Source organism: Macrobrachium nipponense, chromosome 37 (assembly GCF_015104395.2).
Source record: "Macrobrachium nipponense isolate FS-2020 chromosome 37, ASM1510439v2, whole genome shotgun sequence".
NCBI classification, from domain to species: Eukaryota; Metazoa; Arthropoda; class Malacostraca; order Decapoda; family Palaemonidae; genus Macrobrachium; species Macrobrachium nipponense.
Genome location: NC_061097.1, coordinates 36268971 through 36283970, shown reverse-complemented (window position 1 = coordinate 36283970; position 15000 = coordinate 36268971). Strand labels below are relative to the sequence as shown.

At 36.4% G+C, this 15000-nt stretch overlaps 2 protein-coding genes across 3 annotated transcripts in view; one reads left to right on the top strand and one right to left on the bottom strand.

The window, feature by feature from the left end:
• The window catches only part of LOC135209130 (neurotrimin-like), a 461192-nt gene that overhangs the window by 132114 nt on the left and 314078 nt on the right, over nucleotides 1-15000 (top strand). The window lies entirely within an intron of this gene.
• Nucleotides 1-15000, bottom strand: part of LOC135209134 (uncharacterized) — a 594318-nt gene that overhangs the window by 383163 nt on the left and 196155 nt on the right. Inside the window, exon 2 of the mRNA XM_064241784.1 lies at nucleotides 3341-3395. Coding sequence (XP_064097854.1) covers nucleotides 3341-3395 — 55 coding nt within the window. The remainder of the gene's footprint in view (nucleotides 1-3340; nucleotides 3396-15000) is intronic.

The following is a 15000-nucleotide window of genomic DNA, read 5'->3' as shown; positions in this document are numbered from 1 at the left end:
ATTCATTTCTCGATATAATGTTGTTCGGATCCCACAATAAGCTGTAGGTCCCGTTGCTAGGTAACCAATTGGTTCGTAGCCACGTAAAAATATCTAATCCTTTATAGGAGAGCTGTTGACCAGCTCCTCAGTACTCTGGTTAAATATACTTGACTTGTTTCCTCCCCCAACACGCCCCCCCCCCCGCCCCCCCCAACCCCAAACCCCGTTTGACAACCCCTGCTTCAACCCACTTCCTTTCCCCTCACATAATGTATTTCGAAAGACGTCATAAGCCCCCTCCCCCCCTCCCCCCGCCCTCCTAGCTCCGCAGCGAGATCCATGTGTAATATGCAGCTTTAGCGCGAAGAGACTTCTAAGCATTGATTTCTAAGCATTGACTTCTAAGCATCCGTTCGTCACTTCCACCCAATTAATTGCTTTCAAAATATCCGTGTTCTTTACCCCCCCCCCCCCCCCAACCCCCCCCGTCAATCCATCCCATCCTCCCCTAACCCCACTCAACCTAACCTGCCGGCCCAGCCCCACCTTAAACATTTAATTGATTCGAGCAAATGAACTCTTAGTATTATTTTCCCTTTCGCGCGCAAACCGTCTATTTTCGCGCCATCCGGAGGCAGATCAAAGATGGATGCCCAGAAATCCAGCCCCCGTCATATTTTCCATCATTTCGCCATTACCGCCGCGTAAATGGCTTTGCCGGCCGCTCTCTCGTTTGAAGCGAAAACAAACAAACAAACAAACATCCGCTTATTAAAAGGACAGGCGCTAACGAGGAGAAACGCACGCAATTCCAAGTTAGTCCATCTTCAAAGGGATTAGTCACGCCATACCTGGCAACTCTGGCTTAATGAGTTGCCGGCGAAGGAATTCTTGGGGGGGGGGGGGTAGGGGGGCTGAATTGCAGTATAGGTGAGGCTTGCAGGTGAACGCGGATGTCGCTGCAATTTATTTGCAGTCCGTCTGCAGGCATTCGTTTCCGGGAATCGAAATTACCTTTGGACGATATCTCTGGGCCTTGAATAAATGCTGGAGTGGATTTGTCCTGTCTGATAGGCAAGAAATGATGGAGATGTCAGCTGATACCTTTAGGTGTAATGACAGTTGTTAAAAAAGGAAGAGCAATAAATGAAGAAGAAGAAGAAGAAGAAGAAGAAGAAGAAGGAGAAGACTAAATTTTTTTCATCAGAAATGGTGGAAACAATACTTAATTTTGGAAAAAAAGCTACAAAAATCAAACAACATACCAACAGACCTGATGGAAATCCAGAAGATTGAAAAAAAAGCCCTTTAAATAACCTGAAATATATAAACCCCCTTTTTGTAGTATACCACAAAAAAAAAGCAGAAACTGATAAAAGCCTTTTCAAGTAAACCATGTTAGTAAATCAAGTTACTTAAGGATGAAACTACATAAAAGTCCTTTGCCAATGACAATTTCCTCGCTGGACGAGTGGTTTTCGCGCTCGGCTGCTAATCTGGTGGTCCTAAGTTCGATTCTCGGCTCGGCCTACGCGGAATCAGAGGAATTTATTTTTGGTGATAGAAATTAATATCTCGATTTAATGTGGTTCGGATCCCACAATAAACTGTAGGTCCTGTTGCTAGGTGACTAATTGGTTCCTAGCCACGTAAAATATCTAATCCTTCGGGCCAGCCATAGGAGAGCTGTTAATCAGCTCAGTGGTCTGACAAAACTATGATATACTTAACTTTGCCAATGCCAAAGAGCTGGGATTTCACACAACTGACAATAATCCCTTAATGAAAAGGTACCAGAACACGTAGAACATTCTAAATGACGACCATCTATACGAGAAAAATGATTCAAATTAATGAAGGATTTAATGAAAATATTCCCTAAGGACACACGATGAAATGATCCCCTCGCATGACAAGCGATTTAAATCCTGTAGGAAACTGTGTAAGAGAACATGATAGAATAGAATAGAATATGTGATTCTGGCATAAAGCCAAGCACTGGGACCCATAGGGTCATTCAGCGCTATAGTGATAATGAATACAAATGGAAGTATAAATAATGAGTTTAATGGGAATGATATAAATAATGAGTTTAAAATAGATACTCTGATGATCAATGTTTAAAACGGTAAAATCGACACTAAATTTCTAGTGGGATTAAAAGTAAAATGACCATTTATGGTAAAAATAAAATTAAAATAAAAAAATTAATTATATCTATATAAAATTATTAGTCATTCTTATAAAATCCGCAAGCCTTTAAAAAAAACTCATGATGTACGGGGCAGAGGAAGATGGAGGAGAAGGTTGACTAGAAACAGCGACCCCATTTAGAAATGGGAAAAGCTGAAGGCAAAGAAGAAAAGGATACTGTAGGATTTGATGAAAGCCTGAGACTGAGAATAAAATTCTACATAATGACATATGCTAGAGAAATCCTTCAAATGAATGAGGGAGTTGAAGAAATTGCTTAGCAAAAATTCGCGAGCATAGCTAAAAAAAATCGTGTAGACGAGACTATCACCTCGTATAACATGCGATTTAAATCCTATAGGACAGGTACTGAAGGATTTGGTGAAAACTTGTAGAAAATTATTAAAATCAGGATCTAAGTTAAAATTTTATGTTACTGGTTATAATTTCTTAACCTTTCTGTCGAAAAGGATGACAATCCTATAGACTACTAAAGTATACTGAAGGATTTATGAAAACTTGAGACAGACAGACTAGAAAGGCATTTAAATCAGAATTTAAGTTAAAAGTTGTGTTACTGGTTACAATTTCTTAACCCTTGTATCAAAAAGGATAAAATCCTATGGACCACTGATGTATACGATAAAAAATATGTAAAAGGAAGGTCTTGAAAATGATCTACATTTACAACGAAGATATGAAATTGCTAAACGTTCAGGAAACGATCCGAGACAATCCTTTAAAAATGCATAAAAATAAAATGCATTGAAATTAAATATATATGGTTAACGAAGGGTAAACATTATATGAAATCTGAGAAATAAAACAGTATGTACAGACTTCAATGAAAATAATTACAAAATTGAACAACGAAAATAAAATTTCAGAGAAATACAACAGTACGTACGTACATGAAAGAAGAAATACAAAATTTGAACAACGAAAATAAAAATATTTAGAGAAATAAACCAGTACGTACGTACATGAAAGAAGAAATACAAAATTTGAACAACGAAAATAAAAATATTTAGAGAAATGGAACTTTACGTACAGATATGAATGTAAACTATTAAAAAATTGAACGGCGATAAATAAAAATGAAAACTAAAGACAGAGGCCATCTCAGATATCAGACAACATTCCAAAATCAGATAATTGTACTTACGTTCACTTGGATGAACACCTGAGGAGGCGACGACAACCTTGTAATGCTCGAGAATCTGGAAAGGGTAGAAATGGATAATATGATAATTACATAATGAAGCCATAACGTCAAACCTAACAGGAATAAGATAATTAACTATGTACTCGAGGAATTATTTTGATGCTTGATAAAATGAACTACATTTTCTGGAAAGACAATGAAGATTCTAATGGATGATTTATGAACACGCATTACGCTGGTTTTCAAGGAGTCTTGGAAACAGAGAGAGAGAGAGAGAGAGAGAGAGAGAGAGAGAGAGAGAGAGAGAGAGAGAGAGAGAGAGAGAGAGAGAGAACTAACAAACAATTCTACTTGCTAATAATAATAATAAAAGCTATAACGAAATCCAAACCTACCACATAACGTCTTTAATAATAATAATAATAATAATAATAATAATAATAATAATAATAATAATAATAATACAAAACAAATTAAAAAAATATTATATAAAAGCTAAAATCAAATCCAAAAATACTACATATCCTTTTACTGAAATAATAATAATAATAATAATAATAATAATAATAATAATAATAATAATAATAGAAGTTGAATCAACTGTAACTGCTGACAAAACATTAATAATATTTAGCAACAATAATAACCTACAATAGACCGGAATCACAGCTTGAGATACATTGCAGACATATAACCAGGCAGACAGACAGTCAGGCAGACAGAGACGTCTGCATGACCTCCACCAAACTCAGCTGTCAGAGGAACAAAAAAGGAAAGAAAAAATTCCGGAGTCATTTAAGTAATACATGGCCGCTATCTCCTTTCCGCCGCCAACATTATCTCGTTAGACTTAGCTCACCATTTCTTGCTCTCCAGAGAATTGGAAGCCTCCAGAAGAAGAGAAGAAGAAGAAGAAGAAGAAGAAGAAGAAGAAGAAGAGAGAGAGAGAGAGAGAGAGGAGTATAGGTTGCCTTTACTGGACACACGAACAATATATATATATATATATATATATATATATATATAGATATATATATATATATATATATATATATAGATATGGATATATATATATAGTATATATACTTATATATATAGTAGTATGATATATATATATCATGTATATATATATATATATATATATATATATATATATATATATATATATATTAGTATATATATACTATATATATATACTATATATATATACTATATATATACTATATATATATATATATATATATTATATATATATATATATAGTATATATCTATATATTTGTGTATTATATTAAAATCAGTTAACTTACCACATATATATTTCACTTATCTGTTACTTTTAAATATTAATATATATATATATATATATATATCTATATATATATATATATATACACATACTATATGTACATATCAATATATATATATATTATATATATATATATATATATATATATATCTTTATCTTTTTTATATAATATATATATATATATATATTTTAAATATATATATAATATAATATATTTATTAATAGGTATTTAGCTTGATATATCATAAGATGAATGTGTGGGTTTTGCATAAAGAAGGAAATACATGGACATATATATTTAAAAAATATTAGCAGGATGACATTTTGAAAATATTAATAGACCGTGAGACGGAGAACGCCCCCTTGCCCCATCTCCTCCTCTCTCCCCCCTCCCCCCCTCCCCCTTGCTTCTCTCTCTCTCTCATCTCTCCTCTCTCTTCTCTCTCCCATCATGAAGCATAGCATTGCGAGTACCTAAGAATGTAAACTTTATCACCTCAGAAAGACAAATGATTAAACGAAGTCTTCTCTCTTCTCTCTCTCATCTCTCTCGCTCTCTCTCTCTCTCTCTCTCTCCTCTCTCTCTCTCTCTCACCAAGCATAAGATTTCCCGCACCCCTCGCGACTACCAGAGTGGTGGTGGAGGAGGAGGAGGAGGAGGAGGTAGGAGGATAGGAGGAGGAGGAGGAGGAGGAGGATTCCCTCCCCCGTCTGAGCGATAAAGCAGAAGAAGGAGAATAAGAAGAAGAAGAAGAAGTGGACGGCCCACAGAAGTAAATAATCAGAAACAGTCGTAAAACTTCCGGTGGAAATGAGCCGTTCGTCCGAGAGGGAGGGAGGGATGGATGGATGGATGGATGGATGGATGGAGGGAGGGAGGGAGGTAGAGAGGGAGGGAGGCCCTCATTTCGCTTGATCGCTCCCTTCCGATTTTGGGTGTCAGTGTGTGTGTGTTCTTTGAGGAGGAGGAGGAGGAAGCGAAAGAATGGGGGGAGGAGGAGGAGTAAAAAAGGGGTTGGGGAGGAAGAGGAGGTACTCGGAAGGAGAATGAGGAAATAGGGGGAGTGGGTGGAGGAGGAGGAGGAATGGGGGGAGGAGAAGGAAGAGGAGGAAGAAATGGAGGAGGAGGAGGAGGAGGAGAAGAAAAACAACATGGAGAAGAACAAGAAGAAAAATCTATAGAATAAAAGATAACTTGAAAGAAGTTTGAGAAGGACGAGGAAAGAACCAAGTTTTTATTATTATTATTATTACTATTATATATATATATATATATATATATATATATATATATATAAATATATCTATATATAGTATAGATATAGATATACTATAGATACATATATATCTATATATAATAATGAATATATAATATATATTATATATCTATTATATATATAGTATTTATATAATATATATATCTATATACTAATTATAACCCTTTCCTCTCTAATATATCATAATAATACAATAATCAATAAACAAACTTTCACAATAATTTCCACAACCAAAAGCCGCAATTATTTAATACCATCCTACTACAACAACAACAACAACAACAACAACAACAACAACAACAACAACAACAACAACCCGAATAAAAAAAATATATAAAAAAACTGACAACCTTTCACTTTGAACAACCCTCTGAAAGAACAATGAATGAAATTAAGCGCTGATGAACCGACCCATCCGATTCCATTAGCCAATCAAAATGAATATCAGATTCAGCCGCGTTCCAGCGGCCAATAATTGAAATGAAAAAAAGCAACCAAACTCGCGATTATGGCCAAGTAGAATTCGGGCCTCGTTCATTAATCCCCTCCCCGCTGCTAAATGTTGGGAGGTTCTAACTAATGGGATATCATATATATATATATAGATATTAGTATATAGATATATATATATACATATTTATATATATATCTATCTATATATATATATAGATATATTATAATATATATATCTATATATAGATATTTATATCTATATACAAATATATATATAGATATCTATATATATATATATATATATATATATATATATATATATATATATATTAATAATTATATAAATATTAACACACACACATACACACACACACACACACACACATATATATATATATTATATATATATATATATATATATATATATATATATATATAGAGAGAGAGAGAGAGGAGAGAGAGAGAGAGAGAGAGAGAGGAAAACTATAAGACTGACTAGATCAGAAGATTACAAAAACATAAATATTACTATCAAGATACATACATCTTCGCTATAATCATTTGCTCTATCTAAATAAAGGAAAATACGTTCTCAATCGCATGCTAACATTGTACACATCCACTAAAGAGGGGAGATAGAGAGAGAGAGAGAGAGAGAGAGAGAGAGAGAGCCCCATCGCATAAACCCGTAGAGACCATCGAGTAGCCCTTCCCCCGCCGCCATCGATTTCGGGAGCGAAATATGACTTTTTTCCCGGCAACTGGGAAAAACTAATTTAGAGATAATAATTATGCAATTAATGAGAAGTGTGTCATTATGAATCATAAATAACCCACAATGAATGCGCTATTATTATTGATCACGTCCGCAAGAGCGCTCCCCCTCCCCTCCCCTCCCTGTTTTGCAGGGGGCGCGCGACGAAGAGGGGGTAATGTTTTACAACCACCCAAACCACCACCCCCTTCGTACCCCCCCCCCCCCCCGATCGTAAATGGCAGCAACTGATTGCTCGCTCTGTCTCGATGGTGACTGGCTATATGGTATACCCTAGCTTGTTACTGGTTATGGTAATATGGTGTTTTCGCTTGCAACTGGTTATGGTTTCCTGCTTGTATCTGGTTATGGTGTTCTTGCTTGTTACTGGTTATGGTTATATGGTGTCCCGGCTTGTTACTGGTTATAGTGTTACGGCCTTCTTGCCTGCTACTGGTTACAGTAATATGGTGTTCTCGCTTGTATCTGGTTATTGTGTTCTTGCTTGTAACTGGTTATGGTAATATGGTGTCCCGGCTTGTTACTTGTTATGGTATTACGGTCTTCTTGCTTGCTACTGGTTATAGTAATATGGTGTTCTTGATTGTTGCTGGTTATGGTAATATGGTGTTCTCGCTTGTAACAGGTTACTGGAAGCTCGCTTGTAACTTTGTTACGGTGTTCTGGCTTACAACTGGTTATAGTGCTATCTCCTGTTACTGGTTATGGTATTATGGTATTCTAGCTTGTCACAGGTTGCTAGGACCTCACTTGTAACTGGTTATGGTGCACTGGCTTGTAATTGGTCGTGGCGTTTGAAACTAGCTATGGTGTTCTCTCTTGCAAATGGCCATGGTGCCTTCAATTGTAACTGGATATGGTGTTTTAACTTGTCAATGATTATATAGCGCCTCGCTTGTAAGTAATTTGTACTTTTCTAGTCTGTACCTGATCACTACATCCTCACTTATTGCAGATGATAGTTGCTTGCTTGCAAATGAAAACTAGCCATTCCTTGCTTGCAAAAGAATACTGGCCATTCGTTGCTTGCAAGTAAATACTAGCCACTCCTTCCTAATGACCGTGACATCTTCCATTGCAACTACTGCAATGGCATTGTTTGTGATTAAATACAATACCTATGCTTCCAAAGGACTATGGCGACCTTGCTTGTAACTGGCGGCGTTTTACAACAAGTTAAAAGTGTCTTTGTTCGCTCCTGATTGCAATAGAATTGACTGCAACTGAGTACAAAATTATTGCTTGCAACTCACTGATCTGTACCTCATTTGGTACATTCACTGGGAGCGACTACAGTCAATTTCGACTAACTATGCTATACTTACAAATTGCGCAGAATACAAACACATAAAAGAGCCCTCCCCCACAACTGATATAATTATGCATTCGCTTGCAACTGCGTGCAGCGCCATTACTTACAACTTAATTCATTGGTACTGCTTTTAAATACACGCGCAACCAGCCTGCATAAGATTACGGGTCACCGGAACAATGTTTAAATTTAGGCGAAGGATGGCAACTTATTACTATTTCTTCGTTTGGTCATTGCTGAAATGGGTCAAAAGAAGGGGGTTATAATATAGAAGTGGAGGGAAAGGGGGGAAAGGGGTGGAGGGGGGTTCTAACCCCAATAGAAGGGGTGGACGAGCTTCTTGAAATAAGCAAGGTTAAAGGAGGTTATAGGATGACCAAATAAATTCGATGCTTTAAAGAAAGTGAAAAAAACATTTTACTCTACTTGTAAGAAATGTCTGAAACGTGAATATATATATATATCTATATATATATATATATATATATATATATATATATATATAATATATATATCTATATTTCTATACCTACAAAAACTCTGGCCTTCTAAATATTAAAACGACAGACGAGGGATACGAACCAACCCTCAGTCACCAACAGTAGAAGAAGAAGTATAGTAACAATATCAGAACTGGTGTCACACTAAGGACAGTCTGTGGTATCCTCCCCTTGAAACTCTCTCTCTCTCTCTCTCTCTCTCTCTCTCTCTCTCTCTCTCTCTGGTGGAGCGAACATGACGAATACAACGTCCAAGTGGCTCTCAGGAGGTCGTACTCATGATGTCATTCTCACGAAGTCGTCCTCATGAAGTCATTCGCATGAGGTCGTTCTCATGAGGTCGTACTTATGAAGTCATTCTCACGAGGTCGTCCTCATGAAGTCATTATCATGAGGTAGTCCTCATGAAGTCATTATCATGAGGTCGTCCTCATGAAGTCATTATCATGATGTGGCCCTCATGACATCATTATCATGAGGTCGTCCTCATGACGTCATTATCATGAGGTCGTCCTCATGAAGTCATTATCATGAGGTAGTCCTCATGAAGTCATTATCATGAGGTCGTCCTCATGAAGTCATTATCATGATGTGGCCCTCATGACGTCATTATCATGAGGTCGTCCTCATGACGTCATTATCATGAGGTCGTCCTCATGAAGTCATTATCATGGAGGACAAGTCATTATCAGAGGTGGCCTCATGAATGTCATTATCATGAGGTCGTTCCTCATGACATTCATTATCATGAGGTCCTGTCTCATCCACAATTCATTATCATGAGGTCGTCCTCATGAAAGTCATTATCATGAGGTCGTCCTCATGAACGTCATTATCTGAGGTAGTCATCATGAGGTCATATCATTTAGGGTCGTTTCCTCCCATGAGTCATTATCATGAAGTGGCTCCCATGGAATCATTATCATGAGGTCGTCCACTCATGACGTCCATTTATCATGAGGTCGTCTTCATGGGAAAGTCATTATCATGAGGTAGTCTCATGAGGTATTATCTTGAGGTCGTCCATTGACCTCATAAATCATTTGAGTATTCTTCATGAGGCGTCACCGAGGTCTGTCCCTCATGACGTCATTATCATGAGTAGTCAGTCCTCATGAATCGTCATAATTGCCAGGGTCGTCAGTCCTCATGAGTCATTTATCAGAGGTCGTCCTCAGGAACGTTCATTATCCATGAAGGCGGTCTTCCATGAAGTAGGGGTTTTCATCGAGGTCCGGGTCCTTCATGAAGGCCATGATCATTGAGGTCCGTCTTCATGACGTCCAGTGATTCATGAGGTAAGTCTCCATGAAGTCATTATCATGAGGTCGTCCATCATTGACCGTATTATCATGGAGGGTTCGTCCATTCATGAAGGTCGTTTTCCTGAAGGTCGTTTTTCCCTCACCCTCCTGTAAAAGTCAAGAAGAGAACGGCGTGTGAGGAAACGAATTATCATAACGCCTCGATGATTTGGCTATTGGTCGGTCCGCTTTAATAGGGGGGTTGGGGTGGGGGTAGGGGTGGGTGGGTGGAGGAGGGGAGGAAGGGAGGAATGATGTGGGGGAAGGGTAAAGGGGGGGGGGGGAGTGGTAGAAGTGGTTACACTCTCCGATGATGATATTCGTCATAAACAGGGTGTGTGTGTACGTGCGTCTGTCTGTCTGTCTGTCTAACTTGACTGTGCTGGTACAGGACAACAGCCACATGATATTAATAATAATGATAATTTACTCTATTGTTGTTTATGTGTATCATTATGATATGCATGGCTTACCAGTATTATATATATCATATATATATATATAGATATATATATATATATAATGTATGTATATATCACATAACATTCATAAAAATAATTTTCTTGTTTATATATATATATTATATATATATATATATATATATATATATATATATATATATATTGATTTTTATGTCGCATGATTTTCCGATACCATAACTTGACTTTCATAGGAAATTTTTCACAAAGAAGTGAATTCTGTTTTTGTTTTTTTTTTCCCAGTTAACAAATTATTTAATCGTGTTTCCCCTTTCAAATTTATAATCGTAAGAAACCCCCAGTTTCCCATTTAAAGTTATCGTCAGGCATCTATCGACAGTACTCCACCTCATCCCTGGTAAAAGGCAGCAGTATAAATAAAGTACCTGGAACACCTTCCAAAATAATATCGGTAAAAAGAGAAGCAGCTACAAAGATTAACACCCAAATGATTATCTCCAAAACATCCTTATTCAGTGCTGGTAGAGAGGTTATGCTTCAACTGCCAAATGAGACGGTACAGAATTGCAGAACTGTGTGACTCACATCGGGATCGAACCCAGGAATCCCAAACTTTCACTCAGTCTTGTGCTGATTTTAAAACAGATACTTTCTGAACCTACAACAAAGTTCAAACTAACTAAAGGAAAATATACACAGAGAATTAATCATATGGCACTAGTACTGAATCTGAGAAAGCAAAAAATATAGAGAATCTAAAACAAAACTAGGTTTCTTGCTGGGATTTTTACTAATGAAAGAACTGATTCAAATATAAGTATTACCCACAATGTGGGGACGAATAAGTTCTACAAATGGCTGGAGATCATGAAAAAATGAATTCCTATAGAAATATGACTACGTTTGACCCACATGACTCATGCTCATAAAAACGGAAGATCAATAATAAACAAAGCGGCGAGAAGACTGGGGATCATACCTTCTTTTTATTGACACCAACGTTTCGGTATCCCTTCTCATCATCAGGACAAAAAAAAAAAAAAAACAATCCGGACAATCTTGAATATTTCTAAGGCATTTAGTTCAATAATAATGCAGCATTCGTTAAGCTAAAAGTAAAATAAAAGTTATACGGCGGTCTTACTGTAAATATATATAAAATTCACGAAATAACATAGTTAAAAAACAGCACAGTACAAAAAAATTTTCCAGACTCGCTGTTAAGAGGAATGGCTGCTAACTGATAAAGACTGGAAACCAATACTCAAAGGCGATGGATAAATGCAGAAAATACTGGATAAATACAGAATCACAGACAATTTCAAGCGAATACTACTACAATGTAGGAACAGAATAACTTCTAAATGAAGCCACAGAACCCTGGCATCCATACATGCCACACCAAACTTCCTGCTGAACAACCTCCATACTGTACAGAAGTTTGAAGGGGTAGATGAGATATATATCTTCTGACAGCTGAAATATTCAAGCTTCTACTACACCCTGTCAGACAGACAGTGGGCTTGGATGGGATAGAATAGAGCCAGATATTACACTTAGAAAAGGCAGAAAAGGACCAAAATTTGAAATCATTTGGGCAGAGAAGCTAGCTAGTTTTTTTTTATTTTTTTATTTTTTTTACTACAAAGCTACTACTTTGGAGGAGAAATATGTGTCAAGATGAGAAAGTTAGAAAGGAATTATAGGAGAACAAACCCATCTGTTTATGAACTATTTTTTTTATTAGTGAATCTATCTCTCTCTCTCTCTCTCTCTCTCTCTCTATCTTTATATATATATATATATATATATATATATATATATATATATATATACATACATACATATATATACATACATATATATATATATATATATATATATATATATATATATATATATATACATATATATATGTATATATATATATATATATGTATATATATATATATATGTATATACATATATGAATATATATATATATATATATATATATATATATATATATATACAGACACATATATATGAATGAATATATATATATATATATATATATATATATAATATATATATACTACTATATATTCTTCGGACTAAACTTGAATATATGAATATCATACCACAAGCGTAATAATATAACAGGAACGCCTATCAAACACGACTTCACAAATATAGCATAGTATATATTTGGAAAAGAAATCCACACGAAGCCACGCTTATGTTATGTACGCCTCTCTATACAAATTAAACACATACAGATCTCAATTTACTTCACAGAACATACTCAGGCCATAAACAAACAAACACAATTTCCACATCTCCATGCACTGTACGCCACATACACAATCCATAAAATTTATATATCTCCATGCACTATACGCCACATACACAATCCATAAAATTTATATATCTCCATGCACTGTACGCCACATACACGATCCATAAAATTTATATATCTCCATGCACTATACGCCACATACACGATCCATACATAAACACACACGCGTCAAACACATCACATAAATCTCCCACACACACGCACCCAATACACAAAAAACACAGGAATCAAACAACGCCATCAAACGACAAACACGAGAGAGAAGATAGGGCGGGAGGTTAGAACACACACAAAGATACACAAAACACATCTCCCACCCTACATCTTGGAGGACGTAAGGGAACATCAGTCGAGGGCCACTCGAGCGTAAAAGGAGCAGCAACAGCCACCTTCAGGTAAAGTGCTCACCCTTGGAGAGAGAGAGAGAGAGAGAAGAGAGAGAGAGAGAAAAATAATAATAATAAAAAAATCACTTACAGGGGAAGACGCCAGGTGAGCTGTCATGGATTATCCCTTTATGCTGATTTCCGAATACAGGTGAGTTTTTGTGCTTGTGTGTGTGTGTGTGTTGACCGCAGAGAACGGAGACAGGCTAGAAATAGGGGAAAATAAGAGAGACAATAGCAGTTGGGACGCTTCTTGAGAGCGTTTAGAGAGGTGGTAACAGAGACGGGCGAGAAATAGAGGGAGACAAGAGACAATAGCAATGAAAATTGAGGGCGTTTGACGGGATGCAACAGAGACGGGCTAGAAATGAGAGAACTGATAGTAGAACTGAGGAAAGGAGGCGGTTCAGAGAACAGAGAAGGGCTAAAAAGCGTAGAGCAACTCGTAGAATTCAGAGTGCTGCAGAGAAGAGAGAGAGAATAAAGCCAGTCGAAACACAGTCATCAAACGTAACCGAGACGGGGAACAATAAATAAACAAATAAATAAATAAATAACATGACACTTACCAACTAATCTATTTACACTTAATAAACACAAATAAGTAAATAAACAATATGAACATAAATAAATTAAATAATTATCAATGCTTAGTTTAGGGAAAATGTGTGTGTGTGTGTGTGTAACGTATTACAGAACAGGGATTAGCAGCAGGTGAGAGGTAAAATACTCTTTGTGATCGCAAGGAATTATGGGATGAGAGAGAGAGAGAGAGAGAGAGAGAGAGAGAGAGAGAGAGAGAGAGAATTAACGACAGTGTGGCACTAAGATTGTATAGTCATATTTTTTACCAATGCACCTATAGATGTGTGTGTGTGTGTGTGGTCGTGTACACACTCACACATGCACACTATATTTTTTGCACGTCTTGCTAAAGTTTGCATAGGGAAAATATATGACGGTAGTACAATTAGATACGTTTTTACACAAAGATACACTAGCAAATACACACTTATACACAAACTTGAACTCTCATAAACAACTATACACAAACTTTAATATATAAATATATACATATGTATGTTTGTGTGCATGGGTGCTGTATATCAGAGTTAAAGTTTAAGTGTATCTGACTGTGTATATTTGTGTAAAAGCCGTATTTCATTGTACCATCATATATTCAATTGTACATCATATAGTATTCCTCCCTAGGTATATATACTGTGTATTTGAGTGCTGTAAGTATATACACAGACACGTATGGGTTATGCACGTTAGGAATGTACGAGTCTCTCTCTCTCTCTCTCTCTCTCTCTCCTTCGTTCTTCTCGCCTCTCTCTCTCTCTCTGTGACGGCCGGCAAAAACAGGACGGAGCCCAAAGAGTGATTGGAACCGAAACCATCATTGGGGGGGCGATTGAAAACCGCCTATGAAAACACCAGTAAAAACGGGCAAGTGGGGCCATTATGATTCGGGAAGGGGTAAAAAAAAAAAAAAAAAAAAAAAAAAAAAAAAAAAAAAAAAAAAAAAAAAAAAAAAAAAAAAAAAAAAAAAAAAAAAAAAAAA